The sequence below is a fragment of the Strigops habroptila genome, chromosome 14 (genome assembly GCF_004027225.2).
Source record: "Strigops habroptila isolate Jane chromosome 14, bStrHab1.2.pri, whole genome shotgun sequence".
NCBI classification, from domain to species: domain Eukaryota; kingdom Metazoa; phylum Chordata; class Aves; order Psittaciformes; family Psittacidae; genus Strigops; species Strigops habroptila.
Genome location: NC_044290.2, coordinates 4997026 through 5023570, shown reverse-complemented (window position 1 = coordinate 5023570; position 26545 = coordinate 4997026). Strand labels below are relative to the sequence as shown.

The 26545-nt window shown below is 50.7% G+C and overlaps 1 protein-coding gene and 1 long non-coding RNA gene across 3 annotated transcripts in view; one reads left to right on the top strand and one right to left on the bottom strand.

The window, feature by feature from the left end:
* Positions 1–22020: 22020 nt before the first annotated feature.
* Positions 22021–25456, bottom strand: LOC115616813. Of its 2 annotated transcripts, none has more exons than XR_003994407.1 (4): positions 24707–25456; positions 23383–23947; positions 23008–23222; positions 22021–22397 (listed from the first exon to the last, which is right to left on the bottom strand). It is a non-coding gene; the product is annotated as an uncharacterized LOC115616813 (long non-coding RNA). The 2 variants fall into 2 exon arrangements; XR_003994406.1 differs by having other exon boundaries at positions 23383–23969; positions 24707–24968.
* Positions 25411–26545, top strand: part of HS3ST3A1 (heparan sulfate-glucosamine 3-sulfotransferase 3A1) — a 32745-nt gene continuing 31610 nt past the window's right edge. Inside the window, exon 1 of the mRNA XM_030506531.1 lies at positions 25411–26282. Coding sequence (XP_030362391.1) covers positions 25711–26282 — 572 coding nt within the window. The 5' untranslated portion in view covers positions 25411–25710. The remainder of the gene's footprint in view (positions 26283–26545) is intronic.

Below are 26545 nucleotides of genomic sequence, written 5' to 3'. Positions count from 1 at the left end.
AATTTCATAGCAGCTAACAGCAAGAGACCAGAAAGCTACATTGCTTTTTGCTTTAGACCCCCTAAGATCTGTCCATTTTGGTGCCTATGTGAATCTCTGTTGAATTCCTGAAAATCTTGAGTTTACTTACATTTGAGTTGCTGTTTGCCTGTGTTAAACACCTGGTTTCGCCTGCGTGGATTGTGCATCCCATATCGGACCCTGCTTTCAACCTCAGGTTTCATAAGTAACCTTTGCAAAGAAAGGAGATGGGAACTGATGCTGGCTACGGTGTCTCACTCCGTCACTGTTTGATGTGGAGGAGCTTATGCGCTTCTATAGCTGCTTTATTTTCTTCTTGTTTGCCTTTTGAAGCCACTGTCCCTGGGTGTTCTTCCATATGCAGAAGTGTTTGTGGCTGATCCAGTGACTGCAGAGGTGTTTGCTTTTGTAGGCAGATGTGCTCCTGGGAGAACGTGCGTGTGCGTTCTGTGTGGGATGTGACAGGATGTGCTGTACCACTGCCTGAATGCAAAATAATACATTGCTGCTGGGTTTGCCTGGGTTTGCCTGGGTTTGTGTTGTTCCTGCTGCGGTGGGCCCTGTATGACACGGGGAACAAACCGCATGATGGAGATGTTTCTTACTGTCCTGTGGTCCTTATTTCTGCATCACAGCACTGAATGCACACTGCTCAGGCAGAGATGATTTTTACTCACTGCTGATGGATATAAGTGTACATCTATACCACCTGAGATAGACCTTGTCCTCCTAAGTCCCATACATCAAAGGCAACTTCTGCTCTAAAGATCCTGCAGTAATACCTGACAGTGTTTGTGGTTACAGACTAATCCTGCAGCAGGCAGTTTGTTAGTGCCTTGTGCATCCCAAGCCAGTGTCAGCTTGTATTGCTTTGTGAGAACCAGCACACCTTTAGTACGCTTCTGAGACTGTAACCAGCGCTTGGGGCATGCAGGGTGGATTCACATGCTTGTTTCTGTATGGATTTGTGTGTGGTCCTGCTGGAAATCAGAGCATCTTTACAACACCCAGTTGCACTCTCATTCGTACAAGCAGGCTGTGTGGCAGTGGGGTCTGTCACCTGCTCAAGCAGCACAGCAGGTCTCAGCTCCCTGCATAGCTGTGGGGATGTCAAGCTGAGTGGAGAATGACACCATTTATTATGATGTTTAGCCACTTTTCAGCATGTGTAGGAGCTGCCCTAACTGCTCCAACACCCAGCAGTGATTTCTTGTCCTTGTAATAGCAGAGCATTGTTTCTCAGCAGTTTTGAAGGGAGCAGGAGTGAAGCTGTTAATGTGGGGGGTTAAATTGTCTTAACTCAGCTGAAACAAGTTATTCAGCATTTTAAGAGGAGAAACCAACACGGAGGAGTTGATTGAAATCCACAGTGATTTCTGTGCTGTTCTAGACAAGACATTCAGCCCTGATGCAGGAAACTCTAACTGCAAAAACTTTCCAGCTCTTTTGTGAAGGATTTAGCAATGGATGTGTGTTAAAATCCATGTGCCCATCCCCTTTAATGCTTAACGGGAACCCAGCCTCCCAGCTCAGTGGATTGTGTCTGCATTCAGCTTAGCAGAAAAAGTGTGGGAATACTAGCAGAGCTCTCCTAATGTGCTATTCTGGTCCAGCTCTGCTTCATGCTTGTACAGTCAAACCACTCCCCACGATGTAAGGGACCATATGGGAAGCACAGCTTTGCTGCAGCTGCCGGTGTGCTGGGGCTTGAGTGGACACGGTCATGTCTGTGGTCATGTTGGTCTGTCCAGCAGCAAAAGGCTGGTGGGTTCCCATGGTATGAGGCTGAAAAACCTCAGTCATTTCCTTCTTCTCCTTCCTCGTAACTCTGGGGAGAGGAAATAGATTCTGAGAGAGGGAAAAGGGTGCCAATGGCACTCTTGCTGCTGTAGTAGGTAGCTGAAATGTCAGTGGCATGACATGGCAGTGTCCCAGCACCAAATAATCGTGAAGGACTTTGCTTTGGGATGTAGTGAAAATGGCTTTGCCCTCTCCAGCCAGACTGGCTGCTGTGCTCCCTCCTGGTAGTTGATGCAATTATCTCTGCTCTGCATGAGGGAAACTGAGACACTGCCATGGCAAACCCAGACTGCACAACATACTGGTCCATGGAGCTCGGAGTAACCTCAGTTAACAAGCCCCAGATGATTTAAAATGAAGGAAACACAGTCAGACTGTCTGGTTCCCCAAAGGAGAGGTGTCTGGTGTACTCAGGGCTAACAGGAGACAGGGACAAGGGCACTTTGCTCTCTTTGCCAGGACTCAGGGACATGCCAGGCAAACCCAGCAGCTCCCATAAGGTCCCGGGTTCCTTCAGTGAGGCTGGCAGGCCAGGATGGGGCAGGCAGCACCAGTACTGGGTGCATGGCTCAGCCCAGCTGCACCGATGCTGCACTGGTCACAAGCAGGGCAGTTTCTTCTCGAAGCCTTAGTTTGATATAGTTTAGGTTTCAGAGGCAACATATAAACATTCCCAGTGAAGACACTTCTTCCAAGGGTCTCAGCCAAGTGGGGTTTCCTCCTCTGTGTTTATGGGAAAGCATTTTGTTTAGATAGAAAAGCAAACGAGCAGATCCCTGCATTCCTCCCTGGCACATCTCCTCCAGCTTACCGGCCTCTGGGATTAGAGATTAAGCTCAAACTCAGGGGAAATTCGCATTAAGAGTCCCTTATTAAAGCCCCAGCAGTGTGTCTGTATGATATGAAGCAACACGGGCTGGTTTAGTAGCTGGGAGACACTGTTGGTAACGCAGCCTGCAATGCAAGGGTTATCCTGAGACTCATTATAGCAGATAAATGCTTCTCCTAAGGACTCATCTAGCCCATGACTCAATACCACAGCCCGGGAAGGCGAGAAAATGTGACATTGCTTGTACTTGTGTTCTTGGGAACTATGAAAGAAGAGGTAGTTTGGATTTTGCCCTTCAGGGCTACAAGAAGGTTGAAAATACACCTCTATGCGAACACCAGCAGAAAGATTTACACCCTTGAAGTACCACTCAAAATAGACTTTAAGTGAGAATTAATTGGTATCTATACCTCTGAGCAGGGTGAATTTCCCCTGGGCCTGAATAAGTTCTGCCTGAGCCTTTCATGGAGTTATTATTTCTTTCATTAGAGGGGGAGAAAACCAGATGAAAATCTCTACTGAGAACAGCTGGGTAATTTTTGCTCTTTTCCTTATAACAAACTCAGGCCAAGATCTGGCTGCTGGCAAGCAGAGACCCAACATCTGCAGGAGGAGAGGCCTCTGGCCTCCCCAGCTCACTGGAATTTTCCAGCTGATGTGAAATACTTCCTAAGTTAATGACAGTGTCTGTCGGGGCAGGGATGGAGTAGCCGGATGGTCAGTGTGTGGGTACATAGCTAGGTATCACAGGGCAAGTGACTGAAGGAAAACCCAACCTTGTGCAGAGCTGGACTCCACAGCCATGTTCCAAGGGTTCAGGTTTTCTTTCTGGAGCTGCTCTGAGGAACAAGAGCTTCCTAATCTTATGATGGCCTTGTCCAGTTTGCTCCTTGATTTGGGGGACCAGGATAAAGGAAGGGTCTAATATCACTCCTGTGTCACCACTGATCTCAAAAGATCCACCATCAGTCATAAACACTGATATCATGGTCTCCTCAAGAGGTCAATAAAGCTGTTTATCCCTATGCATGCCTTGGGAAAATGAGGCCCAGAGCTGAGAAGTGACTTCCCAAACTTGCCCATCCAGCAGCACATCAACCGCCTAAGGGCCAACGTGTGGCCATGGTCTCGCTGGAAGGGCTGGTCCTTCACCTCCTGTACCTTTGTGATTTGGCTCCAGATGGAGCCTGAAAGTCCTTTTGTTGCTGATTGATGGCTCCAGCATGGAATAAGACGGTGGGACATACCCAGGGTACCTGCAGAGTAGTGATCACATTTCCATTGGTATTCACAGGACTGGCGCTGAGGGGAAGGTGGAGAGTGAAAGCATCAGGACAGATCTCATCTCTAATTCTGATCAAGCTGAAATCCCCAGACAGAGGCATGGGAAGGTCCTAGATTAGCTCAGATCCATCTTGGAGACCAACTGTCCTGGAGCAGTGATCCAGCAACTCTCAGCTCCAAGCCCCTTAACCCACCTCCATCCACCTCAAAGTTCAACCACAAAACAAAGGGAGCCAGTTCTGGATCAGAGACACGCTGGGCATCCACGGGAAGGAGGCAGCTCAGGGGTTAAGGCTCTTGGCAGCATTTCACTTGTACAATGCAATAAAATATTTTATGACATTTTTACAATATTGTGCAATGGGATTTCGAGATCTCAAAAGAAAACACTATGTAAAAGTAAGATGCAGCTGAGTGGAGCAAGCCCAGCAGGTATGAGTTTATCTCTGATCCTCCCTTCTCCTGCTGCCTTCAATGCAGGCAGGAGCACTTGATTGCCATGCCATGGGCCAGCCCAGCTTTCCTGGTGCTTCCCAGCACATCTGGGCCAGTTTTATGTGCGTGCCACATACTTCCATAGTGAGCACATATTACATGTTGCTACAAACAGCCCCAATAAATGTGGGAGCCAAGTGTGCCTAGATATTACAACATATTAAACACCTTTGAGCCTGATCCATAACCTTGTAATTGGTATAAAAACAAGACGACTCGTCTTTAAATGGGATTCCATGGTTGCCATTGTCCAGCAGGTTGTCTCTGAGACAGAGATCATTGAGGCTGTGAGAGCATCCTGGGGAAGTGCCACTGTTCCAGGGACAGGACACTGGACTAGCTCAGCCTGGTCAGGACCAGGAGGGTCACTTTGATGATCTTCTGTTACCACTCCAGAAATGAGACTCCTCTTTGAATGCACCAGATAGGTAGAAAATCTGTCTGCAAGACCAAGGTAAATTTGACCAGGACTGTTCCTAACACTCGGAGACCAGAAATCACTACTTAAAACATCCAGGAGCTTCAACACTAATCCCCAAAGTTGCATGGTGGAAGAGGAATCTTTAGCTCCCCCATATATGATCTTCCTTCACCATTTCAACCCTTCTGTTAACAATGTAGGACAGGAATGTAGTTTTATAACCAAGGCAGTGATGAGGTTCTTCTGTAATCACTTTATTCCAGGAACTGACACTCTAAGAAAAATCCCAAATATCACAAGACTTGGCATAAAATTGTACAAATTGGCAACACTACATTCGGAGTGAGGCAAGCTAAGAAAAGCCTAATCCAATCTTATGCTTTCCAGTACCAGCATAGCAGCAGCAGATTGCCTGGGGTGGTTGGGAAAGAAATGCTTGTCCCTGCGTGGGACATATTCAGGGTCTCAGCAGAGCAGAGAGGGGGTCTCAGAAGAAGCCCCAGCATTTGAACTTCTGCAGGCAGAGACATCCAACGTCACGGCTTATTTAGCTGATCAAACAGAGCAAATCCCTCGCTCTGATTCTGCTGATGGCTCTAAATTGCTTTTACCGTTGTGAAATGAACCACACAATATATTTTCAATGTAAGCAATTTTTTTTCCCTTCCTTTTTAACTGCTCTTTGGCCTGAACTTCAGTTCCCTTGGAAGCTACTGCTGAGAAACCGGTGTACACGAAGACACACCTGAACTGGTTTTGCTCTTTTGTTTCCTCCTGTTGACTATTAATGTGCTTTTATTACATAGCTCCAACTGTGCCCAAAGCTTCCTTGCAGTGGATGCTGTACATGCTCTCATGAAGGCATCTCTGTTTGGAAGTGTATAATGACAGCCTAGTTGAGCAAGAGGGACTTTCCAGAGAAGGTCAGCCACCAAGCTGAGGCTGGCCATGAGCCGTCTTGCTCCCTTCAGGCAGGAAGCCTCTGGCTTTTCCCAAAACAGGGTCCCCTTTGGCTGTTCTATGGGAAGCGCATTAGGAGAAGCTGTCACCCATCCTGTAAATCCTGGTTGCTTCAGCTCCTGCATCTCTGCAGCACCACTTAGAATCATAGAATCATAGAATCGTAAGGGTTGGAAAGGACCTTAAGATCATCTAGTTCCAACCCCCCTGCCATGGGCAGGGACACCTTGCCCTAAACCACGTGCTTCAAGGCTCTGTCCAACCTGGCCTTGAACACTGCCAGGGATGGAGCATCCACTTCTCAGTGCCAAAGAAACTCCATGAGTAGAAACAACAAGTTGTACGTCGAATTGCACTAAAACGCCAGCACATTTGCTGCTCTATTACTCAAAGGGTTTTCCACACTCCTTTCAGCTTTGAGGGTCTCCTGCGCCTCTCAGACTTCACATTTTTCACAGTACTTCTGGAACTGGGTCAAACTTGGTAAAAGATTTCGATCTCAAAAGCTTGAGCAAAACTAACCTATGGCACTGTTCATCAATTGCAATGAACATTTTGCTGCTGCGAAAGGTGTTATTTGAAAGCCCCAAATTTTCTCACAGTGTGAATTATCCTAGTCATACCTTAGCCATCCCTAGCTATAACTCCCTCAAAATGGTAAATGACTCTGCTTTTCATGTCAGATTTGTAGCAAGTATTTCCAGTTACGAGGAGTTTGCCTCGGAGGTGTTTTTGGTACAAACCTGCTCCTGGAGTCTGTGTGCAAAATCCTGGAGGGGTTTTCTGCTGGAAAACACCATCCTCCCTGACAGAGGTGCTTCCTGAAGCGACACCTTAAGCTGTGACTCCTCACAAGCCAAAGAAGCACTTCTCCGGGGAGCAGCTGTTGGACTGATGTTGTTTTACTGGGGAAGCTAGGCATTATCCTGCTCACACATACATATCCTGGATATCTGTGGGAATCATGGGTGAATAAAGCATCTTAGTGTTCCTACATCCTTGGCACAGTCTGCCTCTCACCTTGGTATCTGCCATAGTTTTTTTGGTGAAACTCTTCCAGAGCTGCAAAAACAAATCCATCTTGCAGCAGGAGAGGCTTTTGGAATCCTGAAGAGTTTTGGATGGAGAGCAGGAGCCCTGCGAAGCCAAAGCTCAGCTACATCAGGGTGCGGGACACTGCTAGGTGATGACAGTGACAAATGTTCTTACCATGAAGGGAGCTCTTCCTTGGGCTGCTTCTCCCCTGCCTGCAAATCTCTGTCAAGTCACAAGCCTCAACACCTTAAAAACCTTAAAGGAAACAAGAAAAAGCTTTGGTTTGGAGAAAAGAAAGGGGTTTTACCTATGTATTTATCCAAGTCCCCCTCCAGCATCTCACAGAGTGCCCACCATCACCTCTCGGTAGTTTCCCGCTCCAGGCTTTGGAGAGACACGAGGTTCTTGGTGCCCCGGTTTGGGCTCCCAAAGCACCTGCAGATCATCTTGAGCAATTCTTCTTCCAGAGATCCTTGCAAAGCATCTGCTGGTGGCGGCGGCTCTCCCAAGGGAGCTCAGAGTGTGCCTGGACACCTCCCTTGGGTACCCTGGCTCCCGGGCCAGCTGCTATCGGTGGCATCAGAACTTGGATTACATCGATCCCTCTGACATTGCCCAATTGAAACTCTGCTCCCCAAGAGAGGCGCAGCTTAATTGACTGTGGTTATTAATATTGTATTATCAGCAGCCAGATGGTCCAGAGACAGGCAGTTTTCATACGTTTTACTGATGTCCTTCAGTGGAAAACTATTTCCACTTATCTTTCGTCCTCATATACTTCAGGTAGGACAAAGTTTAAACAGCAGCAACCTCCACAGTGAGCAAAGTCACCACCAGGAAGTGCCTGGCTGGAGTGCAGAGGTGAAAAGGTCTGTACAATAAGGGTAGGACCTTCCTGCCGAGCCTGGAAAATGCCCAGAGTGACTTTACTGAAAAGATTCTCTCTTTTCTCTTTTTATTGCACTTTTGCTGACTTTCTGACTGATATTTGAAGAGATTGCAGTGTTGGGTGCTCAAAACACAAAACCCCCCAGAGGCATCACCAAAGACTTCCCAGGTAAAGCCTCCACATGCAGAGAGACAGCACCTGCACAAGCCCCTGGGCCCATAAAGGCCTAAGTCTTATAGTGGATAAATAGAGCTCAGGAGTGAGAGGAAAACCATCTTTACAGCATGGTGCTGGGTAGAAAAGTGACCATGGAGAGGTGCTTGTGGAGGTCTTTATCCAAGAGGTTTTCTGGGCCCTGAGGGAGATTCAATCCAAGGAATAGCCAGATGTGTACCTCTTCATAGGTCATTTCACTTGATCCTGGTTCCAGCATTGTCCATTTGCTCCTTCTACACTGAAGATGCAAATTTTGGTTGAGATAAACAGAAAGAAGACCCTCTGCTTTATATTCCCAGAAGAACTGCCCTGCATCGCTGCACATGCCCCACCTGAAGTCTCCAGCTTTGAGTACAGCCCTGGCTCTGACACCAGCTCACCCCGTGGCACTTGGCATGTCCCTGCAGCTCCTCGGTGCCCACATTGGTATCCCAGCACCACCCTTACCTCATGCAGCATCACTGGGTCTGCCAGGGTTTGTCTCACAGCAAAGCACCTCTCCAAGGCATGGTGATGACAGGGTTGTCTGATGATAAGCTAACACCTCCCTCAGAGTGTCACCAGCATGTCTGGTTGGGAATGCAGACCCCCATCGTTAACTCCCTTCCTAATGAGTATTGCTCCTGACAGCTCCAGCGTGACCTCAGGGAAGGTTTGAGGCTGGGCTGGAGGCTCAGGGGATGTGGATGGGGTCTCAGGAGAAAATGCTGGTGGTACCAAGAGCTCTGGGGGATGAGCTGCACTCAGACTCATGATGTGATATAGATACAACCACCCTGCTATTCCTGTGCAAATCACGACTTCAGCCCAGCCCCTGTTTTCTCTCTGCAGTAGGAAGGGTATAATTTGGGGGGTTTGATGGGCTTTTACCCAACCATGTGCCAAAGCAGCCTCCCTGCTGGGCTGCCCTTTAATCCCATGAGCGTGGGTCTCAGGGCACAGTGTGCACCCACCCTGCCCCTCTGGCCACAGCACTGATCCTCCCCACAACCCTCCTCTGCTCCCCACAACACAGCCGAGGGTCAGAGCTCACACTGGTGGCTTGGATAAAGCGTGTGGTCACTTGTTGGCTTTGTGGGTGGAAAGGGACAGTGGAGTTAAAGGGTGTTGAGGAGGCAGGACCATGGGGTGATCCTGACAGCACAGCTCTGGCCCATGCTGGGAAGCTGTCAGTCATCTCGTGATGGACAGGCCACCAAAGAATAGGTAGGATACCTCTGAATATCTAACAACATTGATAAACTACATGGCAAGCTGTGGATCCTACTAAGCATCGCAAGGGTTTGTTGTACCCTGGGGAAGTTGTGGGGACCACAGCTCCCCAAAAGAAACAGGCATTTCTAGAGTGTAGGTCCTATCTCAGGCATGGATTTAGGTGCAAACTGCTCATTGCAGACAGTAGAGGAAGGCTAGATCAATGAATAGCTATTTAGGAGTCTCAGCGAAGTGCTTAAACTGAGGTGAGCTGAATCGTCCCTCAGTGCCAGTGCTCAGTTGAGCACGATGACATTTTTGAGGCACTGGACGATTCAGGGCATTTTGTGATTTGCTATGGAGACTTCTACTCTGTAGCCAACATGGTGATTTGCATGAGCTTCGTGGAGGTGCAACGTCTCCTCCAAGTTGCTTCTTGCTCAGTCCATGCTGTATGGGTCCAGTTTCTATGGGCACATGGACCAGTCACCCCCTTTCCTATGCCTGGACCATGTCCATGGGAACACGGGACACAGATTTGTGCTGGCAGTGTACCTCTCATTCCCAACCCAAAAGCTTTGGTGCATGGCCATGATATTTCACTGCCTTGTCCAAACCTGAAGTAGCTCACCCTTCAAGTGTTTGCTTCTTAGTTAAAGTTTCCCTTCCTCCTATGACCATCTGATGAAGAGACGCATCTCACACACAACCAGAAGTCAAGCTAGTCAAAAGCTGGACCAGCTCAGAGCCATGCTCCAATGTGGCAGCCGGGACCTGCTCGGGTATGAAGCAGCTGAACCACTGATCCACCAGCAAGGGCTCATCTGATGCCCGCGCTGCCAGGACTGGTTCGTGATCCCCAGCCCAGCCGCTCGCTGGGAACATCACCAGCAAAACAGCAACCAGATGTCATCCAAGATTGTTCATACATATTTCATAGCACCCCGTGAGCCACCCGGTGAGAGACAGAGACCTCAGTGCCGGCTCGGAGCGTATTACTCAGCACTGACAAATGCTTCTAATTGGGTTGGTGGCAACGACAATAGTATTGACAGCAACAGAGAGAATAACCTGCTGCAGTTTATTCGCTTTGCTGTGGGTACCCATGCTAATAAAATGTAAATTGAGGGTGATGGATGGGACTTTGTGGAGAGCTTCTTCACCATCTTATTAGATTAACATAGAAACCTAAGCAAAGAGAGAGACATTAGGGAATGAGCTGAAGTCGGCAGCGATGAGCACTGCTCTGAGGTGCAGGCAGAAGGGCAAAGGGAGTCACTTGGCATTAAGGCATTCAGTGTTTTCAGCCAGCTGCACCCAAACAGGAGCCATGGAGTGGGGAGGGCAGAGGGCTGTTTTCCAGAAATCCAACCCTTTTGCTTTCGGATTGAACAGCAATCATTGTGCTGCACGTGGACACTGTGAACTGGGTGTTTTCCCAAGGGGTCCTGCTGCAATCGGAGCAAAAATCCCATTTTTCCCCACTGTCTCCCAGTGACAGAGATCCCAGAAAATGGGAGAAATGAAATGAACTGGGAGAAGGTGCAGGACTCGGAAGGACTTCTGGCTTCTGTTCCCAGTCCTGCTGTGTATTCACCACACAGATTTCCCAGAGGCTGCAGTGCTGTCCCTGTGTCACCAGGGATGATGTGACACTTGATTTGTCACTGTTTGCAGAGCATTTTGAGGTCTTTGCTTGAAAGGAGCTTTTATTAAAGTTCCTGCATGCTAAGAACTGCCTAGGACTAATAAACACGGTTTAAGAGAAGTAATTTGGGGACATGACAGCAGCTTGGTTCTGTGTGCTTTTGGGCGTGTAATCACGTGTATGTGCGTGTACGAGTGCATGTAGTTCACAAATTCTCCTTCCATTTGGAGGCAGAAGACTCCCATATGAGCGTAAGTGTTGGTATGGCAATATTTTATATGCAAGGATTAATCCTCTTTTCAAGCAGCCCGTTTATTAAAACCCGTTGAGTTTCAATTTTTGAAGCTGGTTCCTTGTGCTGTCATTATCCTCCTGCTGCAGCAGATTAGCGGATTGCTAGGAGGATGCAATTTGAGCTCAATTAATTCTGCTTCAAGTCCCAATTCAGTGTTGCTAAATAGCTCTCAAAACCTCTCATCAGGCTATGAGCACTCGGCTGCCTGCTGAACGCTGCCATGGGACTGCATGGTGTGGTCCTGCCTGGCTCTGCCCAGTGCCAGCCCCATCCCTGGCAGGCACAGGTCACGTTTGCACCATTGCTCCTGCTTTGCTAAAGGGCTTCTACATGATTTTCTGCTCGGTTACTCCGAACTATCTCGTGTCCAGGGAGCAAACACTGAGCTGGTCTTGCAAAATACCAACCCCAGCATTCAATGTTTCTTCTTTTTTGTATCGCTGCTGCTAAATCAGTTAAAGCAGTGGAGCAATCATTTTCATGTCTGCTTGAATACAGCAATGCGAAGGAATGGCAGAGCAAAGCAGATGAAATATAAAGCAGTGGAATAAAAATAGTCTGTTCACAAGCCAGGGTTGGGGGTTTTTTAGTGGGTTTTTTTTTTCCTTTGGGTAAGACTTGCCTTGACTGTCATAAGTAGGATTAAACCGGAGCCTTGACTTAACCTGCCGAGCCCAGAGCCTGCAAATCCTCACTCATGTGGTTTGGTTTACGCGGGTGGAAATTGGGCTCCTGGCGTGTGTAAAGTGCAGATCGTGTAACTCCCCACCGGAGCAGAGCCATCGGCTGCTCCTTCCTCCAGGCAGGAGTTGTCTTTTCTTCATAAGCCTTTGTAAAACCTGTAATATTGGGCCCAGAGCCAAGACTATCCAAATCATTATTAATCTTGACCTAGTTTACAAACAGGTATCAAGTCCATTTCCTTCATTCCTGTCCTTCCTTTCTCGTCCTTCCTTGCTCTCCCTCTTGTGCTCACAAGTACATACTGCACATTCCTGCTTCCAGGATCAGTTACAATGAACATACCTTGGTTTTTTAGCATAAATACAGACCTTATCACAATATCCAGCAACCTCCCAGTCTGCTGTATCCACTTTTACTGCATGCTCAAGAGTGGGGAGTTTAGGTACCAGGAGGCCATCTAAGGCATCACCATCAGCATGAATATGGAGTAGATGACTCTTGTAGCTGCTTCTACTACTTTTATTTTAAGACAGGGAGGACTTCCAAAATGCACACCATCCGAAAGAGAAAGGACTGGGGCAGGTGGGTGGATGGAGCTGTTTTCTTGGCAAGGGATATGCAATGCACAGGGTGTTCCCAGCAGTTGTGCAGAGGGAGAGACTCATCACTCACATCCTCCTCTCTCCAAATGTCCAAGCTCCAACATGACAAAACCCACTCTGAATTGCCAGGTGGGACCATAGAGCCCACACAGCAAAAGCACTTGCCCTAAGCTCTAAGACACTGGTGGAAATGCACATACTGCTGTTTTCTTCATGGTCTTCTAGATGTCTTGGGGACTTGCTTTCGTGCTGCCATACAACTGCCCATATCCTTTTGAGCATCACCCCAGGGCAGCTACACTGAGAAAGTTCAGTCTTATGGCACTGCTGCAAGGTACAAAACAGACCAGACACTGACTCTACTATTCCCTGAGCTTGCTGCTGTCGTTTATGCCCAAGTAAGTGTGCACACAAACCTCTGGAGCTGGCAATGTTTTGCACATGAGGTGAAGACTGTCTAAGGCACTGGCAGTGCAGATGAGCCTTTCTAAACACACCTCTCCAACGAAAGGCAGAAAACGCAGCTCACTGAGAAATGTCAGCTTCAAAGGGATTCCCCATGTGCATTCCAGACTCTTGGCCCATCAGGCAGCAGCCTGAAATAATACTTGGTCCCTAAAGGTCAGCATGCATCGCTGTGGTGGCCCAGCCGGGAGTGAAGGGCACAGCTGAGGGATGTGCAGGGAAGGTTCTGCCACTGGACACAGGTGCCACACACCAGCGATCCCCTGCCAAAACACCTCTGCTGCTCAGCATGCTCTGTTTTCATTCCCCTTTGAATTCTATCTGGGACAGAAAGCCCTGTGCATGCTGCGTACCGCATCTGCCAGGGACACCCAGCCTGCGGAGCAGAGTGGGCTCCAAGTAGGGAGTAGTGATGGCACCGAGACCTTCCTCCTGTGGTGGATGGGGAAACCTTGGGAGAGATGCTACCACCTCCATGGTTGGTGTCCGAGTGCCGAGGACCTGCTCACCTGAACCCTATGGGGTGGACCACAGCAGCATGGGGACAGCCAGCACCATCTGCGCTTAATGAGCCCCACTGTGACCAGGAGGTGACCTGCATCCCTGTGCTGTCCTCTTTCAGTTACACAGACAGCAACCTATGCTCTCTTCTGAAATTCTCTCCATCCCTGCTGTAAAGCTTGTGGTACTTTACAGCCAATTGCCTTCTTGCTTGTCCCATGACTTCCACTTGAACACAGGTGTATTGCTTGGCTTTCCCAATGCTGTCCTTCAAACATGGTGATATTAAAGAGTAGGAGTGCTCACAGGGATGCTTGTCAGCATGTTTCCCCCCAGGGATTTGCTCTGACCCATCTGTCTAACTGTGCCCTACAGAGATGATACCTGAGCAGGGCAACCTGCACCCCCTCCATGTCCTGCAGAACAAGCCCTGGCTCTGGTGGGGCTGCAATGGGACAAGCAGATCTGCGTGGTGGCAGAGAAGCCAGGTCTGAAGCAGGGCTGAGGCTGAGCCAGGGGCTCGTGGCACATCATTGTAGCTCGTGGTGCTTTGCTACCCCTCTAATCCAGGTGCACCCCAACCCAGCCCTCCCTCAGTGATGCTGATCAGCCCTTTCTGCTTGCAAGGACTTTGCCATGGCTGTGGGTGGTTTGTAGCTATTGACTGCAGGGAGCTGGATCGATACACAATCTGTATTGCCTTTGTGGCTGGGAAACCTCCAAAACACAGTTAAATGCTTGGACAGGCCCAAAGAAGGATGTTGCAGCTGGGGATCATGACCCCAACAGATGTCTGCTCCCAAGGGGCCACCCTGCCTTTCCCTAATATCCCCATGGGGTGATTTCCAGCTCATGGGAACGACTGTGAACCACACACACGGGGCTCGGATGCCAGCACATGGATATCAGCTTACCATCCTGAGCCGCAGGGCGGCCTCTTACATGGTCCCAGTGGGCTGTACCCAATAACTACCACCTGGAATAATCTTCATTTTGAGCATGAATCCAGCCTTGAAGCCTTTCAGATGCACAAGTGTCCCAGCAGAGCTGAAAGCACCAAGGCATCCAGTATCGCCCATGCCAAAGCTGGGCTGCCCTTGCTTCGGCTGTACAGAGCTGCTTGGAAGTCAGAACCACAGACCTTAACCCAAAATGCTCTGCAGATCCCAATGCCTTAAAAACTTCTCTTTACACATTCATTTTCTTGGGAGAACCCCAGAGCTTGGATTGTTAATGAGAACACCAGCTAAATGAGGAGGGAGACGGATGGTGTGGAGGGGCTTCAAGTGCTACACTTCCCTGCTAGAATTTCTAAGGCGTTTTTGCCAGCTTACGTCGACAGCTTAAGTCTTTCATCCGCTGCTGCGTCAGTCAACCAGCAGCTCATAATGCTCAGCCCGTCTGGAAAGAGAACAAGCAGCTTCCAAAAATCACAGCCCTGAGTCTCCACACCAGCTCTAGTGCTCAGGGCAGGGGTGGGAGCTGAGCAGGCCTGGAGAAGGGGCAAGGGATGCAGGAGAAGAGCAGGCAGGGAGGAAGATAACTTTTGGCAATCAGAAAAAGAGCAGATTAATGGAGATTTTGTTCTGTTTTTAAACGTGAACACCCTGTGAAACACGGGCATATTTTTCAAGGACATTTCCCAGTGGTGCCGTATCACTGGAGATGATCTACCATTAAAATTACCATTACTGATGGATGAAACCCCCCTTAAGCCTGGCTGATGCACCACCTTCCCTTGGTGATAGTGATGGAAAACCAGAATGCTGCCACCAAACCCCTTAAACAGGAGGTTCAGAAGAGTTGACCCAAGGGTGAGGATCAGCTCCACACCACCATCCAGAAGGAAAAATCACCCGACATATCTCTAGAGCAATTAGACCCCAAAGAGGGTGATTTGTTAAGGCCATGGGTCTGTCTCTTTTGTGTGGAGCCCAGACATCTGGCAGAAGCACAAGGGGCCGGTGGTGGCCGTCTCCATCCCCATTGCTGTGCTCATTGAAACACTGCCCATGATTCTCATGCAAATGGCCGGACGGCGAGAACAGATGTGAAACATTTGGTTCTGTTCTTGTTGGCTTGTAAAGAAATAATGTGACTGGAAAGGGGGAAAAAAGGGGCCAAGAAGGGTGCGGGGGGAGAAAGTTTATAACAATGGTTCTCCCTTGGTGGCCCGAAGCAATGGAGTTTATGTCAGGCTGTGCCAAATCCATATCTCTGAGTGAATGGGACTAGCCCTTTCAAGCGTTGAGGTAGGGGCAATACACAAATATTATAAATAGAGGGAAGTGTAGAAGCTGTGTCATGTCCAGTGTGGAGCCATCAATCATCTCCTTCCCGTCCCGAGTTTATAAAGTGGTTTCTGACAGTACTTAGACAGTTTACGCCGGCCGTGTGGACTGGCTGGAAAAGCTGACTGCATGCTCCAAGTATGTCGCGTTTGCTCCCGGGGAGCTCTGGTGATGAGGTGCCCCGGCAGGTTCTGTTGATGTTAGCAGACAGAAAGAACAAAATCCACCAAATCCACCAGCACAAAGAAACAGGGAAGTTGAAAACACAGCCTGGAAGGAGCATGGGATGTCCCTCACCTCCCTCCGCACACCCTTGTTCAGCACATGGGATGGGGAAATGGGGCTGGTGGGAGAAGAAATCTGGTAGTGACACAGATGTATGATGATGCTCTGTCTTCTCTACTGTTTTGGCTCTGTAACCACAGAGTTAGTGCTGTCAGCATGGGACACCCATCCACACATAGATGTGACTTCAAAACTATATATGAAGCCCTTCTTCTGTGAATACCCATGCAGAAAACCTGCGAAGACACACAACCCTCAGTGAAAAATATGCATGACATGCAGATGCATAGAGCTTGCACACATGCAGATGCCCCCCACAACCACATGCATGCCATGCCTCCGTCCACTCTTGTGTGCACACATGCAAGGCAAATAATAGAATCATAGAATGGTTTGGGTTGGAAAGGACCTTAAGATCATCTAGTTCCAACCCTCTGCCATGGGCAGGGACAAATGCTTATAGACAGACAAGAGCATCCTTTTGCGTGCACACACACTGCATCCTGAGCTTGAACTTTTCCTTCTTTATCTATCTGGATACCTCTGAGCTGGGACACGAGCTGACAAACAGAAGGGGAACCTCAAGGCTGAGCTTTTCCCACCTTCAGTTGTGACTGAGCCCTTCCAGCATATTGCTGCAGATGACAGGTCCCAGGAGGGAGGGAAAGGCTCATAGGGGAGCACGGAGGCCAGGAAGGGAGTAGAGAAAGTGGGAAGGAGGAGCCTGAGGTCTGGGGGGCTGAGAAATGACAGCTCTGGTTAGTGCATGGCAGATATGGAAGCCAAGAAGAGCCATTGCTGGCTTTTGACATGTGCAGACTAACCTGACCTTGTCTCAGCCCTCTTCCCTGTGTAGAGGAGTTGACCATGTCTCCCTGGGCATGTCCAGCTGAGGCTGGTTGGGTGGACCTGTCTCCATCCAGCTCCTCCACTTCTCTTTCCCTCATGCAGCTGCGTTGAGGGAAAGGTCTGTGCTTATGTTTTGTGAAGCACTAGAGACCATGTTTTGAAACAGCCGAGCTGACGACTGCCTGCGCAGCTCAGTAATTACACACTCGGCGCTGTGCTCTACATGCAAATTAGGCCTAAAATGACACTGGGATGCTGTGCTCCCAACTTGTCAAAAGCTCAGTCCTGGGATTGCTTCCAAACCCCTCCAGTGCCTGGGATGCACTCGCCAGCCGGGGGGAAAGCTATCAGGTCATGAGTCGCATCCCGCTCTGGTTGTATCCAGACCTCATCCCAGTGGGGCAATGGGCTTATCCATGAGCTGGCATGTGGGTGTGAATCCCAGTAAACAACTCCAGTGCACCCCAGCAGGTGGGTGCAGACACACTGCCAAACACACAACAGGGCAGATTTCCCCCATTCCAGGATTTTCCTGGTGAGTTTAGCATGGCCGCCACCACTGCTCAGCCATCATCCAGCCCCATCCCGAAGCCTCAGTGAGTTATCCAGGCGTGGCTTCATCCACCACTGAAGCACAACCACCTCAGAGCTGGCAGCAGGTTTTAGCACGGCCTAGCAGGAGTGAGGGCTGTCTGAGGATGGGATGCTAAGAATATAGTATTCAGCCCAAACTCCTGGGGTGATGCAAGCAGGCCAGATTTCCCATACAAGGCAGGAATGTGCATCTCGATCCCCGTTCCAGCAGGAACCAATGCTATGTTACTGCTTTGCTTCCTTTTAAAGTGCTCTCTTCAGCCCAGCAAAGCCAATAAGTGGAGCTGTCACCAGCTCGGCTCAGCCAGGATGGAGCGGGAGCAGCAGTGCAGGGTATCCCGGGAAGGGGAGCAAAGCCTGTGCCCTTCCCCTTGGCAGTCCCCCAGGATCTGCTGGCTCTCATGCTGGTTTGCTGGGGGTGCATCACTGCCCCTCTCTGCCTGTTGGTTACACCACCAGGCTCAGTGTTTTGCACCATGGGGCTCTGGGCTCAGGTCCTGTTGCTGGACCAGTTGTTTCCAGATGTAGTTTCAGCCCTCCTGAGTGGATGTGGGATACTCCAAAGGGATCTTATGGAAAAAGCAAACCATGAGGCTCAAATTAGTGCCTCCACTTTCAATGCTCACATGTACCATTGATGTTCAAAGGACAAATTATCCCTTAAAACCTGCTGTGGAGGGAGGAGCTCATGAACTTTACACCCAGCCCTTTATCAGTGGGTCTCTGGCTCTTCTGTCCAGCACTGCTGACCTGCCCCAGCCCTTTGGGAGCCTGATTCAGTCCTCGATGTTCTCCAAGTGTTGCTTGATATCCAATAAAGTAAATTAAAAGACTATCTTTAACTTCAAAGCTGCTAGGTTAAGCCTTTGCAGAGAGCCAAGGCTTTGTACACTCTCATGAGGAACAAAGTGAACCAGGGCGTGAGCATGAGCAACTCCCATCTCCACACAGGGTGCACTTTGTCCCCAGTCTGGTTCTTGGGGTCATTTGGCTGATATGACCATCCTGGACTGAGAAAACCTTACCCACTATAGATATACTATAGATATATAGATGTGTATGGATAGATAGATAGATAGATAGATAGATCAAAGCAAAACCTTTCTCCATGGAACACACCTCTTTCCCCAAAAGCACATTTTTAACAGAAAGAAGTTTTATACAGTTCAAACCAGCCTTCCCTGGGTGTTTAATATCAAATCATAAATGCAGATTTAGGGTTTAATTTTCCCTGTATTGTTTTCATTGTCTGGCTTGGCACTTTTTTAAAAGTGGAGAATAATATTAACAAGCAGAAAAGGCCTGGAAGGTATTTATTGTTGTTCCACCCTGTAGCCAGTCACAACTGTATCAAACCCAGCACAATGAAGCACACAGCACACAAATAAAACGAGACACAAACAAAGGTAATAAAAGAGACAAGTATCTGTTTCAAAAGCACTGGGAGAGCAGCAGGAGTGTAACTACTTCATGTTCCAGCTAATATAGCTGTCTGGAGTGATCCTCAGAAAGCTATAGCAGGGAGCAGTTTATGGCTTTCCCTTGGAGAGCTCTTGTAAATATTTGCCTGCAGTGGCTGAGGACCATTGGGAATGCTGGGGAGGTGTTCATCATTCCCGTTTGCCAGCCCGGCTAATGAACCTGCTGTTTGGGGTGTCCACACAGCACACCCTGCGCTGTGGGCTGTAGGCATGGATGTGTAGACAGGGCATCACGCTGTTATTCTCAGGATGTGCCTGATGCTGGGTTACTCCGAGAGTGATTTTTCCGTGGATGAGAGCTGCTGATGTATGAGCACTCTTGGGTGTAACAGCTTGCTTCAGGTGGGCAACTTTCCTGTGTATGGATTTGGGCTGAGCATGGTGCATCCCCATCTCTACTGCCTGTCCTGGCTCTCCAGGTGAAAATCCATTGCTTTTCACAGCCTCTTGCTACCTGGGAATAGGTGGATATCATTCCAGCCAATGCAGAATGACATAATTCCTTTCTCCATCTGATAAAAGCCAAAATCAGAGCTGGCCTCACCATCCAGTCCCCTCAGTGTAGCACCTAGACCTCTCAATGTAGTTTGCAGACCTCTCCATGGACACAGACCAACACTGTTGCTCTCAGACCCCTCCATGTACCACCCAGACCCCTCCAGGTAGCTCTCAGACGTCTCTATGCACTTGCTCTTCAGGCTCACAGCCCTTTGCAGCCAAGTGACTCCCACTGTGCCCCCCTAATACCAGCCTGCCCAGTGTAAAGGGGTTTTTTGCCTGTCCGTGGGATATGCTGGGGGGGCTGCAGCCGTTATCATGGTACAAGCAGCTTCCCTTCTGCAGACAGGATGTGTGGCTGCTTGCCCCTGGGGTACATTGCCCGTAACTGGCAATGTATCCCATGTGCTTTGTGTGGTTTAAATGACTGAGGAGTCCAGCAGATGTGATGCCAGTGCAGGCACCAAGCTGAGCATCTCAATGAAGCACCAAGGCTGCTGAATTTACCTTGCGTGACTCCACTGCCTCCCAGCCTGTCCCACCAGCACAACACCCTGAAGCAGTGGTAGGTCACCAAAACCACAGCTGGGAGCTGCAGCTGCAGTGAACAGTGTGATCAGTCCCTCTGGCCCCGGAGGGTCCATAGCCCCTCTTTGGGAAACACTGATGCAGCTGCTTTTATGAGAGGCTGAGCATTGACGAGCTGCAGAGGCCCTCCAGATAAATCATCAGCCCATATATCTCAGGGAAGGACAAACAGGGATCATTGAAAATCAGCCCTTTTGCCCCCAGATGATACTGTGCATGACAAAGCACTGTGCTCCAGACTGTGCTCTCCTCTCTTTTATGGCAGAGGCATCACTCTGAGTGTGCTGGGCACATTGGGAAAGGCAGATCCAGAAATCAGGACCCTGCCTGCAGCAGCCACGGCTGGCAGCTCCCGTCGGGGCTTTGGATCCCATTCAGTCTCCTCCTCTTACCGCTTCTTATTAATTCATGCTCCCGATTCGAGGCTTCCCAGATGTCCTCACATCTTGTGCCAGCTCTCTAATCAAGTTGGCCTGTTCTCCATCCCCGCAGGACAGGAGGTATCAGGTACAAGGAGGACTGAGTGCCATGGCCAGGCATCAGGTACAGGGATACGTTGCCTCCTGCCTCAGCCAAAGCAGGACTAATATTTCATCTGCTTCCTGCTCACAGGTCTGTTTGCATTTTGGGAGCAGGCACTGCATATTCTGCTGCAGGCCAAGTCATTTTGTCAGGTTCAGTGAGTGCAGGCTGAATATACTGCCTTGAAACCTTTTCTATATGGTCTATATGACATTTCTTGTGGATATTCTCATCCTTCAAAAATATATATATATACATTTAAACCAAAAGAAAATTCCGGTCCCTACATTTCTAGTGCCTATGGCTCAGTATTTCAGGAGAGCTTTGCAACAAAACTCCCAGCACTGGAGATGATGCTCAGGTCTCCAACACATCTCCAGCACTCACCCCTACCTGCTCAGCCCCCAGGGTGATGCTCCATGGGATGCAGCTCCCATTCCCAGTGCTTGCATGGCTTCACCACTGCCCTGTGCACCCTCAGCACATGCTGTGCCTAATGAGGGCTCTGCAGATCCCACCAGGGAAAGACCACAATCCCTTTATTAATAATATGGGAGTACCTGGCTGGGACCTCCCTGTGCCAGGCTCTGTGCATCCACACGTGGTCTGCCCCAAAAGTGGAGCCAGAACCAACCTGGGAGCCAAAGAGCACCAGGACAAGGCCACCACTGCCAGCCTGGGGCTGGGGACACCGCAGGGCTGCCCAGGTGACAGCAGGGGCTCACCCCTGCCTCCCCAGCCCCACTCCAGAGCATTTCCCACCAGCCTGCCCCACACCACACCTCGCTGGCTGCCCATCCCGATGGCTCTCCAGGACAATGCGTGTCCCTACAATCTGAAGGCAGAAAGTCCTTGAACTTTCTGTGTGATTTCAAGGGGGGGAAAGCCCAGGAGATTACCGAGATCAATAGAGGATTCGGGTAAAACAGGACCCGCCATTGACTCCTCCCTCTCCTCCAGGCTCTCAGATCCTGGCTGCTGCTGGCCTGTCCCCATTAGCTATTGTTCCTATTCATTTTAGATGAAGGGGCTTTTGTTGTAGGAGCCCATGCGGGGTCACATCGCCCCTCGGTTATCAATCTGTTTCTCTCTCCTCTGTCCCATACGCCATTTCCCCGGTACAATGGGATGTTTTCTTCGGCAGCAGCTTCCTGACAGGCAGCGGTTCCCTTTGCCTTCAGACCTTATAATCACTTGTTAAGCTGTGCTAGCCTCAGGCTCCCCGGTCCCTTTTCCACCATACTCCCAGTTTAACCCCTGATCCCATCCATGCTACGGGTCACTGGGAAAGGGGAAAAAATACAGCAGTCCCAGTGGGGCTGGTGCGGGCTGAGCATGCACAAGGCATCCGAACTGGAAGCCTTCCCTCTTCCTGATTGCACAGGAGCACCTGGAAATATCAGATGGTGGAAGCGAAGTCTTCAGCTCTTCTTTGCCAAAGCAACAGAGGATCTGGGTTGCTAAGCTTAAGCATTTGCAGACTCGCTTGTGGAAGGGCTCTCCTGCTACGCAGGTCTGTCTCCTCAGTGCCCCATGCAGGGTCTCCGAAAGAAGGGAATCCCAAAACAGCCCATTTGGAATAGAAAGCTTTGTTTATGTTCAAACTTAAACGGGATATTTAGGTTAGAAACAAGGAAGTTCTTCCCTGTGAGGGTGCTGAGGCGCCGGCTGCCCCATCCCTGGCAGTGTTCAAGGCCAGGTTGGACGGGGCTTGGAGCAACCTGCTCTAGTGGAAAGTGTCCCTGCCCGTGGCAGGATGATCTTCAGATGATCTTCAGGTCCTTTCCAACCCAAACCATTCTATGATTCTATTCTATGATTCTAATGGGCTGCTGCTGGTGGTGGAGGGGGATTTTGGCACTACCATGCTGGGAGAAGAGCCCCACTCACTCTCAGAAGTAGCACCAGGAATGACTTGTGCAGCAGAACATTCCTCGGGGGGAACAAGCACTGAAACAATAATAGATAAAAGGAGAAAGGAACAGCCAAGCAAGGTAAGAACAAGTGCAAACAGGACCATGGAGGAGAGCCTGCCAGGACCATCCCCGGGCTGAGCCCATGCCAGCAGCAGGGCTGGTGCCAGGATGCTGGTAGTCACAGGCACAATGTGCAGCCCTGCGAGCTGGGATGGATGTGCTCACCACTGCCCTACCAGCCCACCAGGAGGGTCACTGCAGGCCCACAGTGCAGCATCTCTGGACCCTCAGGATCCCACCACCCCTCTGCTGCCAGGCATCAGGAAGGGGATGCTGGTGTCTGTGATGGGGTGTAGGAAGGGCTTTGGGATAAGTAGATCAAACAACACAGTGGGGAAAGACAGAGGCTGCACTGAAAATGTTAAGTCAGATATGTAAGAGGCTGAGTGAAATGGAAAGCATCTTTTGCTCCAAGCCTCTAAGTCATTAAAAAAACCCCCACATTATCCCTGAGAAAGGGTTATTTTTTGCTAAAACAGGTAAGAAGTGTAAATTCTCAGAACTGGATGTCATGATGTCAGCCACCCAATTTTTCTGGCTTTATAGTACAGTGTTCAGCAAATGCTCTTTTTACTGAAACTCACCTAAAAATAAGGACAAAACCAGCCTGCTCATGGAATCTCATGTTTGCAGCTGTACCGGCAAAGTCCTCAGCAATACAGGGCACAGAGGGATGAATCTATTCACTGTTTTATTGCCCTTTCTCCCAGGTAAGACACCTTCCTTCTGGAGAGTTGTTCCTGGCTGCTGGAGCCACCGGTGCCTTCAGCCCCAGCAGGCAGAAACGATGAGTCAGGTTCTGAAAAAAATCATAGGATTGCCTTAAATATCATGGGGCTCTTTAAATACAGATATATTTAGCGTTACTGCTTTCTAGACACCAAAACTTTTTAAATAGACTCTGGTCATATTTTCCCTAGGCAACTAGTGACTTTTTAAAGGAAAACTGAGATTCTCACCAGTATTTCCAGGAAAAGAAGGCAGCAAACGTGAGTTCTGTGATACGATCACAGCAGTTCCACACACATCATCCCTCTGCACCCTTTCACACTGATTTCGCTTCTCTTTTCTTGTTTTCTCTGCTTGAAATGACCATTTATTCAAACAGAAAATGCAGCATTGTTCTAAGTGTCTAGGAAAAAACTATCGTAATAAGCAGCATAAAGAAGTCAAAGCACTTTGCATTGATCATGCTCCTTCTACAGGGCCCACTCCAAAGCCCATTGATGTCAGCAAAGTCTTTTCATTGCCTTCAATGAGCTGCGGATCAGAGCACAGATTTATAAAGGCATTTAGGCTCCTAATGATGTAAGTAGTTGCCTAGAGGTGTTAGGGGCCTAACCTGCTTACAGCCTTTTGTAAACCACACCAGGCATCTACTTACATGTTGAAGCACTGAAATACCTGCATCGCTACAGTATCTTGAAGTCACCAAACACACCGAGCTGGAATTACACTCACCAATGTTAGATGAAGTGATCTAGCAGCGTTGCAGCTGGGGTGGGTATGGATTTGGAAATCCATCTATTCAAGATAAGTTTCTATGCTTAAAGAAGAAAAATGCCATAAAGTTGGGAGAAGATCTAATAGAATAATTCACTGCGAATAACATTTGTTATTAATTTTGGCCTGTTTACTATTTGGAAACACATTTTTATTAGCCAGCCAGCTCTGCAGATGGCTGATTATTATTCATTGCTATTCCCCCCACTCCCCCCTTTTCATTGAATAATTTGTGGATACATCAGCTTTTTTTCCAAGTAGTGGAAGTTTAATTCCTCAGCTAGGTCCACACCAAACAGAAGGGAGGAAAAAAAGATCTAAGTCAAGTGTGTCATGTGCAAGTTTGTTTAAAAATTCTATATTCTATGACAAACATTTCAAATTAAAAGGACATTCCCACAGGCAACGAAATAATGAAGCCCTGAGAATGGGGCAGCCGAGGCATGAAGCTGATAGCGATTTCCACGTTTTATGTACTCTCAAAGGAGGAGAGCAAATTCTGAGAGCAATATCCTGTTGTGTTTGTAGATATTTCCTACCAACTGTGGGCCAGATTCTGCAGCCAGCCTAGGGATTATTTGTTCAAGTGAGTGGGGAAAAGCCCTATTTTGGGGCTTTCTGTGCTGTATTCAGTACAGTGCTTAGTGCAACTGTTGGCTGTAACACTGCAAGTGTATTTTACACCCATGTCAGTGGTTTTGCTGGGTTTTAGGGGAACTATTCTTCTGTGTAAAGGTGTGGATTTATCAGCAGGCAAATCAGAAATTGGTGCTCAGGTACCAGAGGGATGGAGGGTGGTTCAAAACTCCGGGTGGATGGACAGAAAGGTGGACAAAGGGTGGTCAGATGGACACCGTGGTTTCATCACCCTGCACAGGTTTTACAGAGAAGTCCAGTGGAGTGTGGCTGCCCAGTGAGCCTGGAAAGTCAGTCAGCATCGAGAGAGAAGCTGTAGAGAGCCGAGATCTCCCCTCTGCCCGAGGGGACAGCCCCGCACCCCTCTAACCCCCCGAACACCCTCCGGGGCACCCTCCGGATATCCTCGCATCCTTCTGGCCCCCGGGACCGCCTCTGGGACATCCCCTGGTATAGCCCCGCATCCCTCTATCCCCTGGAACACCTCCGGGGCATCTCCGCACCCCCCAGGACAGCTCCGCACCCCTCTATGCCCAAAAACAGCCCTGGGGCATCTATCCCCCGGGAGAGCCTATGGGTACCCCTTAATCTCCGGGACAGCCTTCAGGGCACCCCCCGGTACAACCCCGCATCCCGCTAGCCCCCGGGCACCCTTCAATTCCCCGGAACAGCCTCCGGATCCCACTCAACCCCGTGGGACATCCGCCGCAGCACCGCCCGATGCAGCCCCGCATCCCTCCACCCCCGGTACAGCCTCCGGGACATCCCCGCACCCCGCTCCGCCCGCAGGGGCCCGGCAGCGGCTCCCCGCGGGGCCGCCCTCCCCCCCCGCCCCCGGCTCTGCCCCCGCCCCGGTCCCGCCCCGCGCCCGGCGATGTCTCCGCCGAAGTTTGCCGCGGCGGACGGCACGTGGGAGCCCCGCACCGAGCCCCGCAGCGGCGGCGGCAGCGGCTCCCCCCGGTCCCGTTCCCCCATCTCCTCCCGCTCTACGGGGGATGCCCCCCTGAAGCGCCGCCGCGGCGTGTCCCCCGCGCTGGGGATGCGGCAGCGCGCAGCCCCCCGCCACCGCGGAGCGCTGCGCGGAGGGGCCGCGCCGGGGGGCGGCCGCGGAGCATGGCCAGGGCGCCCGGCCGCCGCCTCGGGGTAGCATGGCCGTGAGCGCGGCGGCTGCCCCCGCCGCCGAGCCGCTGCCCCGCAGCATCTTCAAGAAGTTCCTGGTGATGCTCTGCTCCCTCCTCATGTCCCTCTACGTCTTCTACTGCTTAGCCGACCGCTGCCAGACCCTGCCCGGACCCATCATCGCCGCCGGTGCCGCCTCGGAGGAAGAGGAGGGCGGCGGCGGCGGGTACCTGGGGGGCTCGGCCGAGCTGCCCCCCTGGCAGGCGGCGGCGGCGCGGCGGAAGCGGCTGCTGCAGCGGCTCAAGCAGCGGCGGCGGCGGCAGGAGGCGGCGCCGGGCGAGGAGGTGCCGGCCGGGGGCGGCGGGAGCCGGGCGGGCGGCTCGGGCGGCGGCGGGGGCAGCGCGGCGGGCACGGCCGGCTCCCTGACGCTGCTGCTGGGCGAGGGCTCCAAGCGGCTGCCGCAGGCCATCATCATCGGCGTGAAGAAGGGGGGGACGCGGGCGCTGCTGGAGTTCCTGCGGGTGCACCCCGACGTCCGCGCCGTCGGCGCCGAGCCCCACTTCTTCGACCGCAACTACGAGCGGGGACTCGCCTGGTACAGGTACGGGACGGGCTAGGGCGGGCGGCGGCTCCGCGGTGAGGCCGGGCTGGGGCTATGGCCGAGCCGGCAGTGCCCCCCGCTGGCCGCGGAGCCCCTCCGCTGCCGGTCCGCGGCTCTCGGACCGCGGCTCCCTGACCCCCAGCCCCGCTACCCCAAACCCTCCTTCGCTTCAGCCCCATCGCTGCGCCCCGAAGCCCCGTCCTCGCTCCCCCGACCCACCCGCCGGTCCTTTTCTCATTCCCCAGGTCCCCCAACCTCGCTTT